The sequence below is a fragment of the Protopterus annectens genome, chromosome 10.part0 (assembly GCF_019279795.1).
Source record: "Protopterus annectens isolate FY-2018-M chromosome 10.part0, PAN1.0, whole genome shotgun sequence".
NCBI lineage: Eukaryota > Metazoa > Chordata > Ceratodontiformes > Protopteridae > Protopterus > Protopterus annectens.
In genome coordinates, this window is record NC_056744.1 from 795,269,277 (window position 1) to 795,287,703 (window position 18,427).

The 18,427-nt window shown below is 46.0% G+C and overlaps 1 protein-coding gene across 1 annotated transcript in view; it reads left to right on the forward strand.

Annotated features, from left to right (window-relative positions):
- The window catches only part of LOC122814206 (putative ferric-chelate reductase 1), a 183,975-nt gene that overhangs the window by 147,971 nt on the left and 17,577 nt on the right, over positions 1-18,427 (forward strand). The window contains exon 5 of the mRNA XM_044086810.1: positions 14,586-14,682. Coding sequence (XP_043942745.1) covers positions 14,586-14,682 — 97 coding nt within the window. The remainder of the gene's footprint in view (positions 1-14,585; positions 14,683-18,427) is intronic.

Below are 18,427 nucleotides of genomic sequence, written 5' to 3' on the forward strand. Positions count from 1 at the left end.
AGGCGAGGTTCAACTCCAGGCCCTTCCCTGTGTGTGTGTGTGTGTGTGTGTGTGTGTGTGTGTGTGTGTGTGTGTGTGTTTCCAGCTGCCTCTGCAGATGAACATGCTTTTAGATGCTTCGCAACACATACCTTGGATATTGTCAGCTATTCCCTTATGGATGATGTCACCCGCCTAGAAGTATGCCTCTGAAAGCGCTGTGCTCAGTAATCTCGGTAGCGCGTTCTGTAAATGCATCATGCTGTAGTGAGTTCATGTAGGTAGGCATAGGTTCGACTCCCGGCCCTTCCCCGTGTGTGTGTAAGGTGTGTGTGTGTGTGTGTGTTTCCAGCTGCCTCTGCAGATGACCATGCTTTTAGACGCTTCGCAACACATACCTTGGCTATTGTCAGCTATTCCCTTACGGATGATGTCACCCGCCTAGAAGTATGCCTTTGACAGCACTGTCCTCAGTAATCTCAGTAGCGCGTTCTGTAAATGCATCATGCTGTAGTGAGTTCATGTAGGTAGGCGTAGGTTCGACTCCCGGCCCTTCCCCGTTTGTGTGTAAGGTCTGTGCGTGTGTGTGTTTCCAGCTGCCTCTGCAGATGAACATGCTTTTAGACGCTTCGCAACACATACCTTGGCTATTTTCAGCTATTCCCTTACAGATGATGTCACCCGCCTAGAAGTATGCCTCTGACAGCACTGTGCTCAGTAATCTCGGTAACGCGTTCTGTAAATGCATCATGCTGTAGTGTGTTAACGTAGGTAGGCGTAGGTTCGACTCCCGGCCTTTCCCCGTGTGTGTGTGTGTGTGTGTGTGTGTGTGTGTGTGTTTCCAGCTGCCTCTGCAGATGACCATGCTTTTAGACGCTTCGCAACACATACCTTGGCTATTGTCAGCTATTCCCTTACGGATGATGTCACCCACCTAGAAGTATGCCTCTGACAGCGCTGTGCTCAGTAATCTCAGTAGCGCATTCTGTAAATGCATCATGCTGTAGTGAGTTCATGTAGGTAGGCGTAGGTTCGACTCGGCCCTTCCCGTGTGTGTGTGTGTGTGTGTGTGTGTGTGTGTGTGTGTGTTTCCAGCTGCCTCTGCAGATGACCATGCTTTAGACGCCAACACATACCTTGGCTATTGTCAGCTATTCCCTTACGGATGATGTCACCCGCCTAGAAGTATGCCTCTGAGAGCACTGTGCTCAGTAATCTCAGTAGCGCGTTCTGTAAATGCATCATGCTGTAGTGAGTTCATGTAGGTAGGCGTAGGTTCGACTCCCGGCCCTTCCCCGTTTGTGTGTAAGGTGTGTGTGTGTGTGTGTGTTTCCAGCTGCCTCTGCAGATGAACATGCTTTTAGACGCTTCGCAACACATACCTTGGCTATTGTCAGCTATTCCCTTACGGATGATGTCACCCACCTAGAAGTATGCCTCTGACAGCACTGTGCTCAGTAATCTCGGTAGCGCATTCTGTAAATGCATCATGCTGTAGTGAGTTCATGTAGGTAGGCATAGGTTCGACTCCCGGCCCTTCCCCGTGTGTGTGTGTTTCCAGCTGCCTCTGCAGATGAACATGCTTTTAGACGCTTCGCAACACATACCTTGGCTATTGTCAGCTATTCCCTTACGGATGATGTCACCCGCCTAGAAGTATGCCTCTGACAGCACTGTGCTCAGTAATCTTGGTAGCGCGTTCTGTAAATGCATCATGCTGTAGTGTGTTCATGTAGGTAGGCGTAGGTTCGACTCCCGGCCCTTTCCCGGGTGTGTGTGTTCACAGCTTCCCTAGTAGAGTGTAGTTATTTTAGACGCTTGGCAACACATACCTTGGCTATCTGCGGCTATTCCTTTACGGATGTTGTCACCCACCTGGACATGTGCCTCTGACGGTGCTGTGTTCGGTGGTCCACGTAGCGCGTTCCATACCTGTGTCATACTGTTTGCGGTTGGGTATGTGGGGGTGTGGTCAATCACCATGCCTGCCACACGTGTATGTGTGTATGTGTTTATGCTCCCAGCCGCATGGGTTCATAGGGTATGGCTTTAGAGTTTCCGCAGAACACTCATATCCTGCCACATTCCCTGTGTTTGTGGATGGTGAGACACAGCTCGTGGACTGCCTGTGTGCCTGCTGTGGTTGGCGACCTCTGTAGCGTGTTCTCCACGTGCACCCTGCAATGGTGTGGTGGGGTGGTGCTGTGTACGTTACACTCACAGCCTTGCCACATGTGTCCATCTGTATCTCTGTCGTTGTATATCTACATACCTATGTTGTGCCCATAGTGCTGCTCTTGCATGGACAGCTGTCTGTCCCATGTATCGCATATTTGCACGGCTGACACATAGAACTGTAGTACGATGCATATCCACTCATTGTCCATGCAACGTCCGTATTCCAGAACACCCTAGAGACATCTGCTGGATATCGTGGCAGACAGCTATCCTTGCTGTACTGACACTGTACCTGTACACGCCATAAACCTTGTGTATAATTGCCTATTTATGGTGTGTGTATGTCTAACTGTGCTGTATGCATGGTCGTGTGTGTGTCCCGCTATAGCCATCTGTGCAGGTGTCGCCACTATGGGTAATCCTTGTGAACCGCTGTTTCATGTGCACTTCTGCACATACCTGCAGACCGTACTACCCCTCCTATGGCAGCGGCCTTAGATCGACCACTGCCCTAGGCTATAGGGCTCCATGGCGCACACCACCACAACACATGGTGCCCCCATCCTGGTGTACCTACATGACATACCTACTAGACAGGTGGCCCTACTAGTGTGGCGCCCTAGGCAGCCGCAGGATTGGCGTATGCCTACGGCCGGCTATGAGCACATCACAAGGCATACGTTTACATTCAGTGTTTTACGGAGGCTAGGTTATAATACCAGAGGGGGGACCTCATCAACTATGCTTTAGAATGCGGATTTAGATGGATTATTAGGTGGAGGGTTGACCACACACCAGGGCTGACTGATGAAACACTGATGAAGCCTCTTTTGAGAAGCAGGTGGCTTAAACCCCCGTAACAGGAATGTAGTTTAGGTACAGATATACAGTTAACACACATTAGTCCACTCTTTCAGTTGTTTACCACTGTATTACATTGATATGATATACATATCTTCTATATATATTGTTAGATCTTTGATTGATGAGTATTAGGCATAGTACAATATCATATAATACATGTGTTAATAGGATGTTTTTGGAGATGTTAATATATGTGTGTGTAGCTAACATTGCGTCTGTGCTTTATATGCTGTGGTTAAATGTTCATTGTTTGCTGAGAAATTGACCAATGAAAGTGTAAGGGGGGATATTTAAAGCATGGATGCTTTTATGTTATGTGTAAGTCTGACGGAGCCTACGGGTGAAAGCGCTATGTCTATGAATGAACCTTTGTATACCATTTGTGACCTGTCCTGGACAATGTCTACGTTGACTGTTTCATCTACCTATGTGTGTTTTGGATTGTGTGCCATCAGGTGCCAGCGGTTCTTTGATGTTGATTAGGTGTATTCCATGGTCAATTGACATTAATCCTATTAATTCACTGAAGGATGTTCTTTATAAGTGGGAACACCATAGTTTAACCATCCTATGACCTTCCTAGCTGAAGTTGTTAGTGTGCCATTGGTATGTGTTCCACAGGTCGCCCATTTGTTCCGCGGTATGGAAGCGAGTGATCCCCATTTTGGTGCTGGCAGATTGAGTGCTGTGTACGCCGGGATTCGCACGGTGGGCTGGCTTTGTATGTGGAGTGTCTACTGTAGTCTCTATCTGTATTTCCTGTGTTATGCCTTACTGCAGCCGTGTAATTCCACCAGGTTTGCAGTTATGGGTGCCATCTTGGTCGTACGCTTGTCTATCCATGGGAATTGCCTACTGGACACTGGTATAGGGCAGTACACATTTCACACCTGCATTTAGCATTATCCGGTGGATGCTTTGCATTATTAGTGGGGAGTAAGGCATGTGCTATACCCACATCCCTCCCACGAGGCGGGACAACGGATTATCTGCCAAACAACACCGAGCCCCATTTCTGCATACCCACGATCCCATGGCTGTAACCCTCGACGGTACCCATTACACATCCTTCATGTGTGTGGGACTGGGATGTGGATGCACTTCTATGGACTCGACCATCTGGGGATTTCTGTTCATATGTCCTGCATTTCATGGACACTTGTCATCAACCTTAAACACGCTGGGGGTGCATATGTCTAGCTGTGCCATAGTCACAGCTGTTACTCCTTCAGGGTCGCTCGCTCGCAGCTGGTAGATATTGCATAGGGTTAAATTTTTGGGGTCCTACGATGGACAACAATGTGCATATGTAAAGTGTAGAACTTGTTGGACTGTGTCCATCTGGCCAGTGGTTTTGACTGCTGCTGTATGTTCCCCAATCGCGGATGTCTGTTTGACTACCCATATTATGTAGTGCTACGAAAACCAGGTTTTTCTAAACTGAACCCAAATGGTGTAAATCCAATGATGCAGGTTAGCAACTGCTTTAACTAATCCTCAGAAGTCCCAATAGGAAATATCCGCCACTGTATTGTCAATATAACACAACCAAAACATGTAGATCCTATTAATTCATTGAAGGATGTTCTTTATAAGTGGGAACACCATAGTTTAACCATCCTATAACCTTCCTAGTTGACGTTGTTGGTGTGCCATTTGTATGTGTTCCACAGGTCGCCCATTTGTTCCGCAGTATGGCAGCGAGTAATCCCCATTTTGGTACTGGCAGATTGAGTGCTGTGTACGCCTGTATTCGCACGGTGGTCTGACTTTGTATGGGGAGTGTCTACTGTAGTTCCCATCTGTATTTCCTGTGTTATGCCTTACTGCAGCTGAGTAATTCCACCGGGTTTGCAGTTATGGGTGCCAACTTGGTCGTACATTTGTCCGTCCATGGGAATTGCCTACTGGACACTGGTATAGGGCTGTACACATTTCACAGCTGCATTTAGCATTCTCCGGTGGATGATTTGCATTATTAGTGGGGAGTAAGGCATGTGCTATACCCACATCCCTCCCACGGGGCGGGACAACGGATTATCTGCCAAACAACACCGAGCCCCATTTCTGCATACCCACGATCCCATGGCTGCAACCCTCGACGGTACCCATTACACATCCTTCATGTGTGCGGGACTGGGATGTGGACACACTTCTATGGACTCGACAATCTGGGGATTTCTGTTCATATGTCCCGCATTTCATGGACACTTGTCATCAACCTTAAACACGCTGGTGGTGCATATGTCTAGCTGTGCCGTAGTCATGGCTGTTCACTCCTTTTAGGTCTCTCGATCGCAGCTGGTAGATGTGGTGTACAGATCAATTTTTGGGGTCCTACAATGGACACCGATGTGCATATGTAAAGTGTAGAACTTGTTGGACTGTGTCCATCTGGCCAGTGGGTTTAACTGCTGCTGTATGTTCCCCAATTGCGGATGACTGTTTGACTACACATATTATGTAGTGCTACGAAAACCAGTTTTTTCTGACATGAACCCAAATGGTGTAAATCCGATGATGCAGGTTAGCAACTGGTTTAAATAAACCTCAGAAGTCCCAATGGGAAATATCCGCCACTGTATTGTCAAAACTAACACCACCAAAACATGTAGATCCTACTAATTCATTGAAGGATGTTCTTTATAAGTGGGAACGCCATAGTTTAACCATCCTATGACCTTCCTAGTTGATGTTGTTGGTGTGCCATTAATATGTGTTCCACAGGTCGCCCATATGTTCCGCGGTATGGAAGCGAGTGATCCCCATTTTCTTGCTGGCAGATTGGGTGCTGTGTACGCCGGTATTCGCACGGCGGTCTGACTTTGTATGGGGAGTGTCTACTGTAGTCCCTATCTGTATTTCCTGTGTTATGCCTTACTGCAGCTGTGTAATTCCACCAGGTTTGCAGTTATGGGTGCCATCTTGGTCGTACGCTTGTCCATCCATGGGAATTGCCTACTGGACACTGGTATAGGGCTGTACACATTTCACACCTGCATTTAGCATTATCCAGTGGATGCTTTGCATTATTAGTGGGGAGTAAGGCATGTGCTACACCCACATCCCTCCCACGGGGCGGGACAACGGATTATCTGCCAAACAACACCGAGCCCCATTTCTGCATACCCAGGATCCCATGGCTGCAACCCTCGACGGTACCCATTATACATCCTTCATGTGTGCGGGACTGGGATGTGGACGCACTTCTATGGACTCGACCATCTGGGGATTTCTGTTCATATGTCCTGCATTTCATGGACACTTGTCATCAACCTTAAACACGCTGGTGGTGCATATGTCTAGCTGTGCCGTACTCACGGCTGTCGCGTCTTCTGGTGGAATGATAACGGCTGGATGGAATTCTGTACAGATCAATTTTTGGGTCCTACAATGGACACCAATGTGCATATGTCAAGTGCAGAGCTTGTTGGACTGTGTCCATCTGGCCAGTGGTTTTGACTGCTGCTGCATGTTCCCCAATCGCGGATGTCTGTTTGACTACCCATATTATGTAGTGCTACGAAAACCAGGATTTTCAAAACTGAAAACAAATGGTGTACATCCAAAGATGCAGGTTAGCGACTGCTTTAAATAATCCTCAGAAGTCCCAATAGGAAATATCCGCCACTGTATAGTCAAAATAACACCACCTAACCATGTAGATCCTATTAATTCATTGGAAGATGTTCTTTATATGTGGGTACGCCATAGTTTAACCATCCTATGACCTTCCTAGTTGACGTTGTTGGTGTGCCATTAGTATGTGTTCCACAGGTCACCCATTTGTTCCGCGGTATGGCAGCGAGTGATCCCCCTTTTGGTGCTGGCAGATTGAGTGCTGTGTACGCCAGGATTCACATGGCGGTCTGACTTTGTATGGGGTGTGTCTACTGTAGTCCCTATCTGTATTTCCTGTGTTATGCCTTACTGCAGCTGTGTAATTCCACCAGGTGTGCAGTTGTGTGTGCCATCTTGGTCGTACGCTTGCCCATCCATGGGTATTGCCTACTGGACACTGGTATAGGGCTGTACACATTTCACACCTGCATTTAGCATTATCCGGGGGATGCTTTGCATTATTGGTAGGGAGTAAAGCATGTGCTATACCCACATCCCTCCCACAGGGCGGGACAACGGATTATCTGCCAAACAACACCGAGCCCCATTTCTGCATACCCAGGATCCCATGGCTGCAACCCTCGACCGTACCCATTACACATCCTTCAGGTGTGCGGGACTGGGATGTGGACGCACCTCTATGGTCTCGACAATCTGGGGATTTCTGTTCATATGTCCTGCATTTCATGGACACTTGTCATCAACCTTGAACACACTGGTGGTGCATATGTCTAGCTGTGCCGTAGTCACGGCTATCAGTTCTTCTGGGTCTATCAGTCACAGATGGTAGATATTGCATACTGATCAATTTTTGGGGTCCTACAATGGACACCAATGTGCATATGTAAAGTGTAGATGTTGCTGGACTGTGTCCATCTGGCCAGTGGTTTTGACTGCTGCTGTATGTTCCCCAATCACGGATGTCTGTTTGACTACCCATATTATGTAGTGCTACGAAAACCAGGTTTTTCAGAACTGAAACCAAATGGTGTACATCCAAAGATGCAGGTTAGCAACTGCTTTAAATAATCCTCAGAAGTCCCAATAGGAAATATCCACCACTGTATTGTCAACATAACACAACCAAAACATGTAGATCCTATTAATTCATTGAAGCATGTTCTTTATAAGTAGGAACTCCATAGTTTAACCATCCTATGACCTTCCTAGTTGGCGTTGTTGGTGTGCCATTAGTATGTGTTCCACAGGTCACCCATTTCTTCCGCGGTATGGAAGCGAGTAATCCCCATTTTGTTGCTGGCAGATTGAGTGCTGTGTACGCCGGTATTCGCACGGCAGTCTGACTTTGTATGGGGAGTGTCTACTGTAGTCCCTATCTGTATTTCCTGTGTTATGCCTTACTGCAGCTGTGTAATTCCACCGGGTTTGCAGTTATGGGTGCCATCTTGGTCGTACGCTTGTCCATCCATGGGAATTGCCTACTAGACACTGATATAGGGCTGTACACATTTCACACCTGCATTTAGCATTATCCGGTGGATGCTTTGCATTATTAGTGGGGAGTGAGGCATGTGCTACACCCACATCCCTCCCACGGGGTGGGACAATGGATTATCTGCCAAACAACACCGAGCCCCATTTCTGCATACCCACGATCCCATGGCTGCAACCCTCGACAGTACCCATTACACATCCTTCATGTGTGCGGGACTGGGATGTGGACGCACTTCTATGGACTCGACAATCTGGGGATTTCTGTTCATATGTCCTGCATTTCATGGACACTTGTCATCAACCTTAAACACACTGGTGGTGCATATGTCTAGCTGTGCCGTAGTCATGACTGTCGCTTCTTATGGTAGAACGATAACAGCTGGATGGTATTCCGTACGGAACAATTTTTGGGTCCTACAATGGACACCAATGTGCATATGTAAAGTGTAGAACTTGTTGGACCGTGTCCATGTGGCCAGTGGTTTTGACTGCTGCTGTATGTTCCCCAATCGCGGATGTCTGTTTGACTACCCATATTATGTAGTGCTACGAAAACCAGGTTTTTCAAAACTGAAACCAAATGGTGTACATCCAAAGATGCAGGTTAGCAACTGCTTTAAATAATCCCCAGAAGTCCCAATAGGGAAGTATCGCCACTTTATTGTCAGAATGACACCACCATAACAGGTAGATCACGGGCACTTTCGCCCGGTCTTACCGGGCATTTTCAAGTGTAATTAGCAGAAACATATAACTAAATAAATAATAATACATATTTTAATAATAAAGTTAATAATATGTTATTTGGACAATAGCTTCTGCTATTGACATATAATGCTGTGGGTGGTGCCGGTTACCATACATATGGCTTTCTCAAAAGCCGACTTCACATTTCTAAACACTAGTGTGGTCTCCTTTAAGGCCCCTGAGCCAGTGGTGAACATTACTCAAGCCACTGAATCACTTACATATGCCTTCTACCAGCACCTACAGGACTGCATGGATCAGGCAATACCTTACACAACTGTGAGTCTTTGTACCAATGCCAAGCATCCAGTGTGGTGTACCCCAGCCATACACAAGCTCTACAACGAGAGGAAGTAGCTACTACAAGACAGAGCAGACTCCTTGTGAGGTATGACACCCTTGCTCATTATATGTGAAGAACTACAAGCTCTCATGACATCATCCGGGGCAGGTCCGACAGATATATCACCAAGGACTCGACAGACAATCATACAGCCTTCTTTAGCTATGTTGGACACCTGGGAGGACACTCCCAGATATGCTCTGACTTGGTTCACAATGATGTGAAGTTTACTGAACATACACACATTGCCAACATACTGGCTGACAGGTTCAGTGAAGACATCTCCACCCCTCCCCCCCACATGGAGAGATGTCTGTACCAGAAGATTGTGGCCCCCGAATGTTCTGTAACGGACAGGTGGGACATGCTCTCTCCAAGGTAGTGAACACAGCATCCATGGGACCAGATGGTGTCCCGGCTGTGTACTCCATGATCTCATTGAGGAATTAGACCCACAGTTAGGACAGCTGTTTAATCTTAGCCTCACCTCAGGTAACGTACCCAAGTTGTGGCGCACGGCGACTGTAGTCCCATTTCACAGGGGCAGTGCCTCCACTGACCCTGGTTATTACCGTCCCATTAGCTTGAGAAGCCTTATCTGCAAAGACATGGGGAAGGATCATACTGGAGCTCATAGATGACGACATAGGGGACTTGCATACTTTGCATCCAACCCAGTTTGGCTTGGTCAAAGGCAGATCATGCGTTTAAAACTTGGTTGACGTTTTAGGAACAGTCACCGAGGCCATTGATGAGGGTCAGGCAGTCTATACAGCCTACCTCAACCTGGCAAAGGCCTTCAACACAATACCCCCCTCGGGTATCATTGATAAACCCATCGGCTTGGATGTGAACCTGTACATCGCAGGATGGGTTGCAAACTGGCTAGGTGACACAACCCACACGGTCATAGTTGCTGGCACCATGTCAGACTCACTGCCAGTCACAGGCGGTGTCCCACGGGGCTCTGTCCTGGGTCCACTCTTTTTCTGCATCTACATTTCCAATGTACAAGCAAACACAGGGGGGTTATGGCTGACATTGTTTGCAGATGACTGCGAACTGGGTGCCATAGTGGGATGGACATCTGACACAGATATCCTTCAGAGGGGCCTCACAGATATGGATATCTGCTGCCAGGGACATGGCCTACAGCTAAATGCCGGGTAATGCATAGTCATACCCATCAGGAAGAACAAGGTCACCCCTAGCCGCCATATGGGTGGCAATCCACTGAGCACAGAGGGAATTACCAGGGATCTGGGGACCCAGGTTGTCAGACACCATTCGTTCGACACACACGTTGCTAACGTGGTTCGGTAGAACTTCTACATTGCCCACCTGATCGTGCAGGGATTCACATCTAGATCAGGGGAGGTCATCGTCTCCTTGTACTCATCACTCATTAGACCTATGATTGAGTACATTGCCCCGTTCGGAAGGTATCTGACCCGACACCTGCAGCAGCTGGGAAGGCCCCATAGGTTCATCGTCAGACGGATGCAGGGTGTCAGGAATTTGTGTTATGCTGCCCGACTGTAAGGACTCCTGCTCCATTCAGTCACATACCACTTGTTCAGTGGTGACCTGTGCCTGACATACGAGGCCATGCCGACCCATATTTGATGACTATGCTTCACCTAATGGATCTACATCCCTCAGAACCACAGGGGCAGGTGACGTGAACCTTGACACGGTCATTAATAGAATGTGTTGGAGGGACAGATACATCACCCAGACACTCACTATGCTGTGGAACAACATCCCAGTACATGTGAGGCAGAGAACCTTGCTGGCCTTGTTCAAGGGGGATCTTGTCCAATGGATGGGAGATTGCAGATATACCCCAGGGATTACATCATTGTCACTGCTTGACAGAGGTACAGCAATATAATAGGCATTTTATCTCGGACTGGAGGGTTGGCAAAGGAAACATAACTATGGGCTAGGGTTATAGCTGCCCTTGGGTAGATAGCCTACTATGTACCTATGGACCTATGAACCTATGTTCATAGTTTGTCCCATTCACACTTGTCTATCCCTATCCTCATTCATATGTGTATATTTCTGTGGCACATGATTGAACTATGTATTACCTGCAGGTATGCTGTCTGCAGTGCACATACGTCACGGTTGATTACAGTGTATCTGTGTACCTACCTCTGTGATACTGAGGACTACCACACATCCTTCACAGCATTACATGCATATGTCCATACTATTATTCTTTGGCCTGAGGGGTTGTTAGGGCAGCGGTTACACGTGTCCCTGTTTGTGCACGTGTCATGGTGGTCTTTGACCAGCCTCCGTTGCTATCGTGGGATGGACGGTAGTGTTGGTGTGTGTTTGGGATGTGTTTCCACTGCCGGTACATCTGTGGGGGGTGGGGTTGGCACATGTTCCTCTTTGCAGGAGCCCCATCCTGGACATTTGTGTCATGCGTCAACACTTGGCACATGCCATATGTCCTGTGCTATTCCCACAGTCGTGTATGCCTTCCTGCATTACTACTGCGTGTTACTGGCTGTTTGTATCTGGTACACATGGCTATTATGGTGGATAGCTTGGCCTATTCCCATGCTATGACATACCCATTCATCCAGGCATATACATGTTATTCCATCCTTTGCGTTGGCCGTGGGTGTTTGGCCATCCGGCAACGCTATTCTCAACGTGTGATGTCCCACCTTCACCTTCTGTGCCTGTGGCACCCTGTTGGGGTGTCCTGCTTGGTGGGCAGATGTTCCGCCATATGTGTTGTGTTTGACATGTCTGCATAGCTAATCATCAGTACGGTGGCTGAACATACTGCCTTGTCCAGATGTGTACAGTTATGGGCACCGTGGCGTGCGCACGCCTATGGGGTTTCGACAGGTCCATACCACATGCGGGATGTACACATTCTGCCGACACATTCACATGCAGCCATTTGGATATCTGTACCTGAGGTGGGATGTTAACATGTGGGGTACATATTTGCCAGCGTGGCACTGCCTAGGACAATACTTCTTACTACATTTCAGGTATACCCATTGTGTGTAGGTGTGCAGCTGCAAGGCTGCTAGCTGGGTTGGGTGCACGGTGTACATGGGTGCGGGTTACATGCTATGACGGGCTGTTGTGTATTACATTTGCATGCATGGGTTCTGCTTCTGGATATTACGCTTAGGCATACGCCGTCCTATGTGTATCGACGGCACGTTGCTGGGTGTAGTACATGTTGCTATGCACATGTTTGTCTGTGTTTAGGGTATCTGGTTTCCTTCTTGTTGTTATATCGACACGGCTACCCGGCTGTGTACTCTCACTACTGCTGGTGACCATGCCCATGTGGCTACTTCTATGTAGGTGCGGCGCGCTGACATGCTGCGGTACACCTTCACTGGGTATGCCCACTGACAGTGCATTGCGTGACGGACACGGTATTACGCGTATCCTTTGTTCCTTGGACGGGTACACTTTGGACTTCGTGGGTTAATGTTTGGTTCTCCGTTTTGTGTGAACGGGTACTATGTTGCATACTCTGCGTACATTTCATTATCCACGGACCCTGGCTGGTGCGGTTACTATTGCAGGCGGCCTGTGGAAGTCAGCACTTTAGGTTGCTCATCGCCTGCCGGCTTGGCCACGCCTACGGCCGCATCCTACTTGGGCTCGCTCACGTGCCCTCCACACGTGTCTGTGGTTGCGGCGTGCACTCATTACTATGCATATGGCACTGCTACGCCGATTATTCACTGCACTGCCGGCGCAAGCCTTACACCGGCCTTGCGCCGAGCTTCATGAATCCCGGGGGTTGCTTTTTTCTTTTTCATTATGGGGATACTAGCAGATGTGGGATTTCAGTCTTACATGGTGGTCTGTTTTCAATTGTTTAAGTATTTCTCTCCATGTAACAGATAAAACAAAAGGAGTTCATTAGCAAGCTACCTCTGGAAAGTCTAATTAATTTGCACAAGATAATGTGCATCAGCATATTATACATTTAATTTGGCTATTGAAATGCTTATGCAGTACTGCATATTTTCAAGGTAAGCTGTATCTGCCCTTTTCTTGAACTATAGGGAGAAGAGAGAAGACTTGGTATAATGAATTCTAGGTCTCTTCAGTGGTTAACAGTATACATTTGAAAACAGAGGAACATTTTAGACACCAGCAGCATTTATCTTTTTGCAAGACCATCAATATGATGTTCCCTAAGTTCATAGGTTCATAAGTGTGTACTAGGCTGATGAGAGCTAGGGCATTTTTAAGCCTAGCCAGGCATCCAAAAAATCTGAGAAAAGTTCTGCTACCTTTAATACGTTAAGCAGGGGCTTGGGAGATTAAACATTTATAAGCAGGGACAAGGAATTAAACCATTTACAGGCTGTCTGTGTCCATTAAAGACATAAAAAACAAAGTTACTGTGCTTCAGTTCGACTCAGTACTTAGTAACCACCACTTCTGAAACACAACAGCACCTCCACAAACCCAAAACAAACAAATCCGCTTCAAGAATATTGTAAATCCAGCAATAAAATTTATTCCACCTTGTAAAATGTTAAGCAATATTCTTGAAGCGGATTTGTTTGTTTTGGGTTTGTGGAGGTGCTGTTGTGTTCCATTAAAGACATACAGTAGGTGCCAAACCAGGGTTGAATTTCTTGCTTCTGCTCAATTGTCCATGTTACACTTGAATTGGGTTAGAGAGGAATTCTACTTCACATGGATGGGGAGGCTGATCCAGAGAAGGATTACTCTCTGGGATACATACCTGTCTGTACAGCAGTCCCAATTTATATTACAGGCAAGGTTTTATGAACGGGTAATGTTGTTGCTGTTTGTTTTGTGGATATGCAGGAGGTCCACTAGGGTGGAATCTGATAATGCATTGTATGCCAGGCATAGATCCCCCCTCAACAGTCCTTAGGAGACAGAATACAGAGCTAGGGCTTTCAGACTGCTGCATAGAATGCTACTTATCCTTGTATTCTTTTAGTGAAGAACCTCTGTGGACATTCCAATTGTTGGATGTGTCTGGTTAGGTACATACCAAAAGGGACATTGTACTCAATGATAGGTCTGATGAATGCTGAATATAGAGGAACAATGACCTCCTTGGACCTAGATACCATACCTTTGTTTAAAAGTTGAACAACATAGACTGATTTTCTGACTACTGTAGAAATGTGGTGGTCAAAGGCTAGACAACTGTCAAAGGCTAGATGGTCAAACACTAAATTACTGTTTCAGTAAAACAAATCCATCTATGTTGAATCACATATGGTAGTATAAAAAGGCAAAAAAAGCTATAAGACTTCCAGTTCAAGAGGAATCTGTTAAATTAACATTAAACTGTACTACTGTGAATAGGCATGAGTTCATATAATTCTCTATATTGTCTTTATTTTTATAGTGCGACAATTGCCAAGAATGGAAGAACTTACTGGGTTAAACTTCCAGGACCACAGCTTACATATAATACAGCAAATTCAAATGTCTTTGCTTATTTGGTAAGTTTAAATGTTTATTAGCCATTTAGACATTTAATGTTTATTGATAGCTTTTGAGAAATATTAAATAGTAAATTGATTGAAGTACTGTACATTAAATTTTATTAACAAGTATCATCATCATCACCATTATCCCTTTCCCTCATTTTCTACATGGGGTTGTGGTATCACGTCAACCATTGCTGACTCTCTCTCAATTCAGTGCCACTCCCCTACCTTCTTCGGCAGTCATGGCTGACTGTCACAGGTGTCTTCTGACACAATTCATCTGTCTCTTTGCTGAGCATCCTCATTTCCACTTCCTTTTTTCCTGTCTCTCCCACATCTTCTTCACCAAACTGCCTTTTGCTTTCCTGTGCATTTGCTTGAACTATAATAACCTGTTCTCTTTGACCTTCTCTGTAATTAGAAATAATATAGCTTCTGTTCTATTGCCATCATTTCTTGTCTGTCTCATATTTTGCGCCCTACTACCCATCTCTGTCACTTCATTTCCATCAACTCTAGCTTCCTCAGCTACTCTGCCTTTACTGCTCAGGTTTCTCTACTAGACACAGCTTTGTTTTGTGCATCTTATTTTTCAGCTTTTTTGGCAATCTTCTGTCATACACTACTCCTGTCATGCTGTGCCAGTTGACTGTAGCCCCCCTCTCATTCTAGCTTTGATCTCCTCATTCAAACTTCAGTTCTTCTCAACCTCCCCTCTTAGCTACTTGAAGCTGTTAACCTGTTCCACTATTTCCCTTCTATTTCAGTTTTTAGTTTCTTCTGATTTCGCCCATTTGCTGCCACAACAACTGACTTATCTGTACTCAGATGTCCTTCGTGTTTCACTGTTGCAGTCATTAAATTTGGGTAATCTGCTGGCAGGTTGCCCTCAGTCGGCCTGAATATCTAAGTCTTGGGTCCTGCGTCGGTTGCTGTCTCCTCTTCCATGATGTCAGGTTGCCAGGGGCATAAAACATGCAGATGACGCCATTTTATTCAGTCTTTCTTGCCATGCGGTGCCCGAAGCAGAAGCAGTTCGCAAGTGTCGGTCAGCCAACGAAATTTTCGCATTCAAGTTTCAGAACCGAAGTCTTCAATTAAAGCTAAGTACCCCATTGGGAAAACTTTTTCTTGCTCCTTACTGATGACAGTAAAAGTTAATAATTGCATTACTTGTGGGAAGCAAATACCTCATAAGGATTTTCATTTGTACTGTACAACCCCCCCCCCCCCCCCATAAGAGGCCTAGGCATGACACTGATTATGAATCTTCAGATCAGGTTTCTATTTCTTCTGATTCCTCTTCTGATCAGGAATTTTCTATACCATCCTATGAGGATTTAGATGCAGAAGAATCCATCCCATCTGCATCTCCTCCAGAGGATTATTCTTTTAGAGAAACCTTGCATACTTTAAGGGAACATTTTCATTGGGAGAGTCAGGATTTCTCGGAATCAAAAAAGAGGCTTAGGGATTTCCTTTTTCTTCCTCAGCATAAGCCTTTGGCTATACCTCCTGTATTAGACATTGTTGATGATGTGTTTTCGGAATCAAGCATGGCTCCTGATTCCCTACCTCCGGCTCCTAGTAAGCCAGACAGATATTACAGGGTTCCTGACTCCCATAAATTTTTATTCAAAAATTCTGCTGCTGATCTTGAAACTATCTCACAGGTTCCCAAAGGTGTAAAGGCCTCTACAGCCAAGAATCCTACCCCCTCTGATAGAGATTCCAGGGTGCTGGATAGATGGGGAAAGAAGGTTTATACGTCTGCAACCTTGGCAATTAGGGCCTTAAACTGCCAGTTTCATATGCTTAAATATCAACAGCATGTTATGGGATTATTGAAACAGAAAATGATGTTGATTTCTGAATGTGTGGAAAATAAAGAATTACAGGAATTATTGCATGCAGCAGAACAGGCTGGAAAGCATACTTTGCAATGTGATTTTGATTCCTTGGAGGCCTCTTGCAGGGCCGCAGTTACTGGATCTGTGATTAGAAGGCATGCCTGGCTCAAGGAGCAAAATCTGCCTGATCATGTTAAAGCTAAATTGTTGGATGCACCTTTACAGCATGATACTCTGTTTGGTAAAAAGGCAGAAGAGGTTTTAAAGAAAATGGAAGACAAAGCTAAATCTATGCAAACTGTAAAAGATTTCTTACAAGTGCATCCACCCAGATTCAGTAGACACTGGCCTACTAAAAACTGGTCCTTTCCTGTGTCCAACAGAGCCTCACAAGGCAAATCCAGGCGCTCAAAAGGCTCTAGATACCAATCACAGGGTTCTTACAGGTCAAAGCAATGGGGTGCCTCTACCTCCAAATCTGGAGGTAACAAAGCATAACCCTACAGTAAGCAGTCTCAATGACTTCCCTCTACCATCACCAAGCACATATCTTTTGGCAGCCCCCTTGGGGGGAAAATTAGCACTTCATGCTCAAATTTGGCAGTTAATAACCCAGGACCAGTGGGTATTAAACATAATATCCCAGGGGTACAGATTTCATTTCCATACCTTGCCAATTCCAAACGGTTGGCCAGATCTGCCACAAAATCAATGGGCAGAGGCTCAGAAACAAGTTACGTCCCTCATGGATATGGGGGCTATTCAACCAGTACCAGGACAGGAAAAAGGACAAGGTTTTTATTCAAAACTGTTCCTGATACCCAGAAAAGACAATGCCTGGCGTCCAATACTGGATTTATCGATTTTGAACACATTCTTGGACATCCCAAAATTCAAAATGCTGACTTTACAACAGCTTCTGCCCATGCTGGACAAGAATGCTTGGTTAGTGACTCTAGACTTAAAAGAGGCATACCTGCATATCCCAATAAGGGAAGCATGCAGAAGATGCCTTCGCCTCAAGGCAGGTTTTATGCATTACCAATTCTCTGCACTGCCCTTTGGCTTATCTACTGTGCCCAGGGTCTTTACAAAGTGCCTGGCACCAGTAATTGCATTTTGCGGACAAAGAAGCATACAAATCTATCCTTACTTGGACGACTGTCTCATTCAAGCATAAGACAAGGATATTCTTCTTCAGCATTTGGCATTTGTAAAAAAGCTTCTAACATGCCTAGGGTACACAATAAATGAAAAGAAATCACAACTGGTACCCTCTCAAAAAATTACATTCCTGGGTGCAAGCTTGAATACAACTGCCCAGATGGCTTACCTTATGCCAGACAAACAAAGGTAACTGACTATTTACTTCAAACAGATGGCAACAAAAACCCAGTTATCTGCAAGACAAATTCTGCAGGCTTTGGGGTTCATGGCATCCTGCATTCTACTAATTCCATATGCAAGACTGCATATGAGGAAACTACAATGGTATCTAAAAAGTTTATGGAGTCAACATTGTCACAGTCTGGAAACAATGATTCCTCTCATTCCCTGCCTACAACAGGAGTTTCTTTGGTGGGCAGAGACATGTCACCAGAACAAGGGACGGTCTTTCACTCTACCCCCTGTGACCCAAACCCTAACTACAGATGTATCAGACTATGCTTGGGGGGGGCAACCTGGCGGGGAGATGCATTCAGGGCATATGGAGCCCAAAACAAATGCATCTGCATATCAACCAGAAAGATGTTAGCTGTTCAGAATGCCCTGGCAGCCTTCAATGACTTACTTCATCCAGGACAACTACTAATAAAGATGGACAACACCACGGTTATGTGGTACATAAACAAGCAGGGGGGTACACATTCCTATCCCCTTTGCAGACTAGCCATGGCATTGTGGGA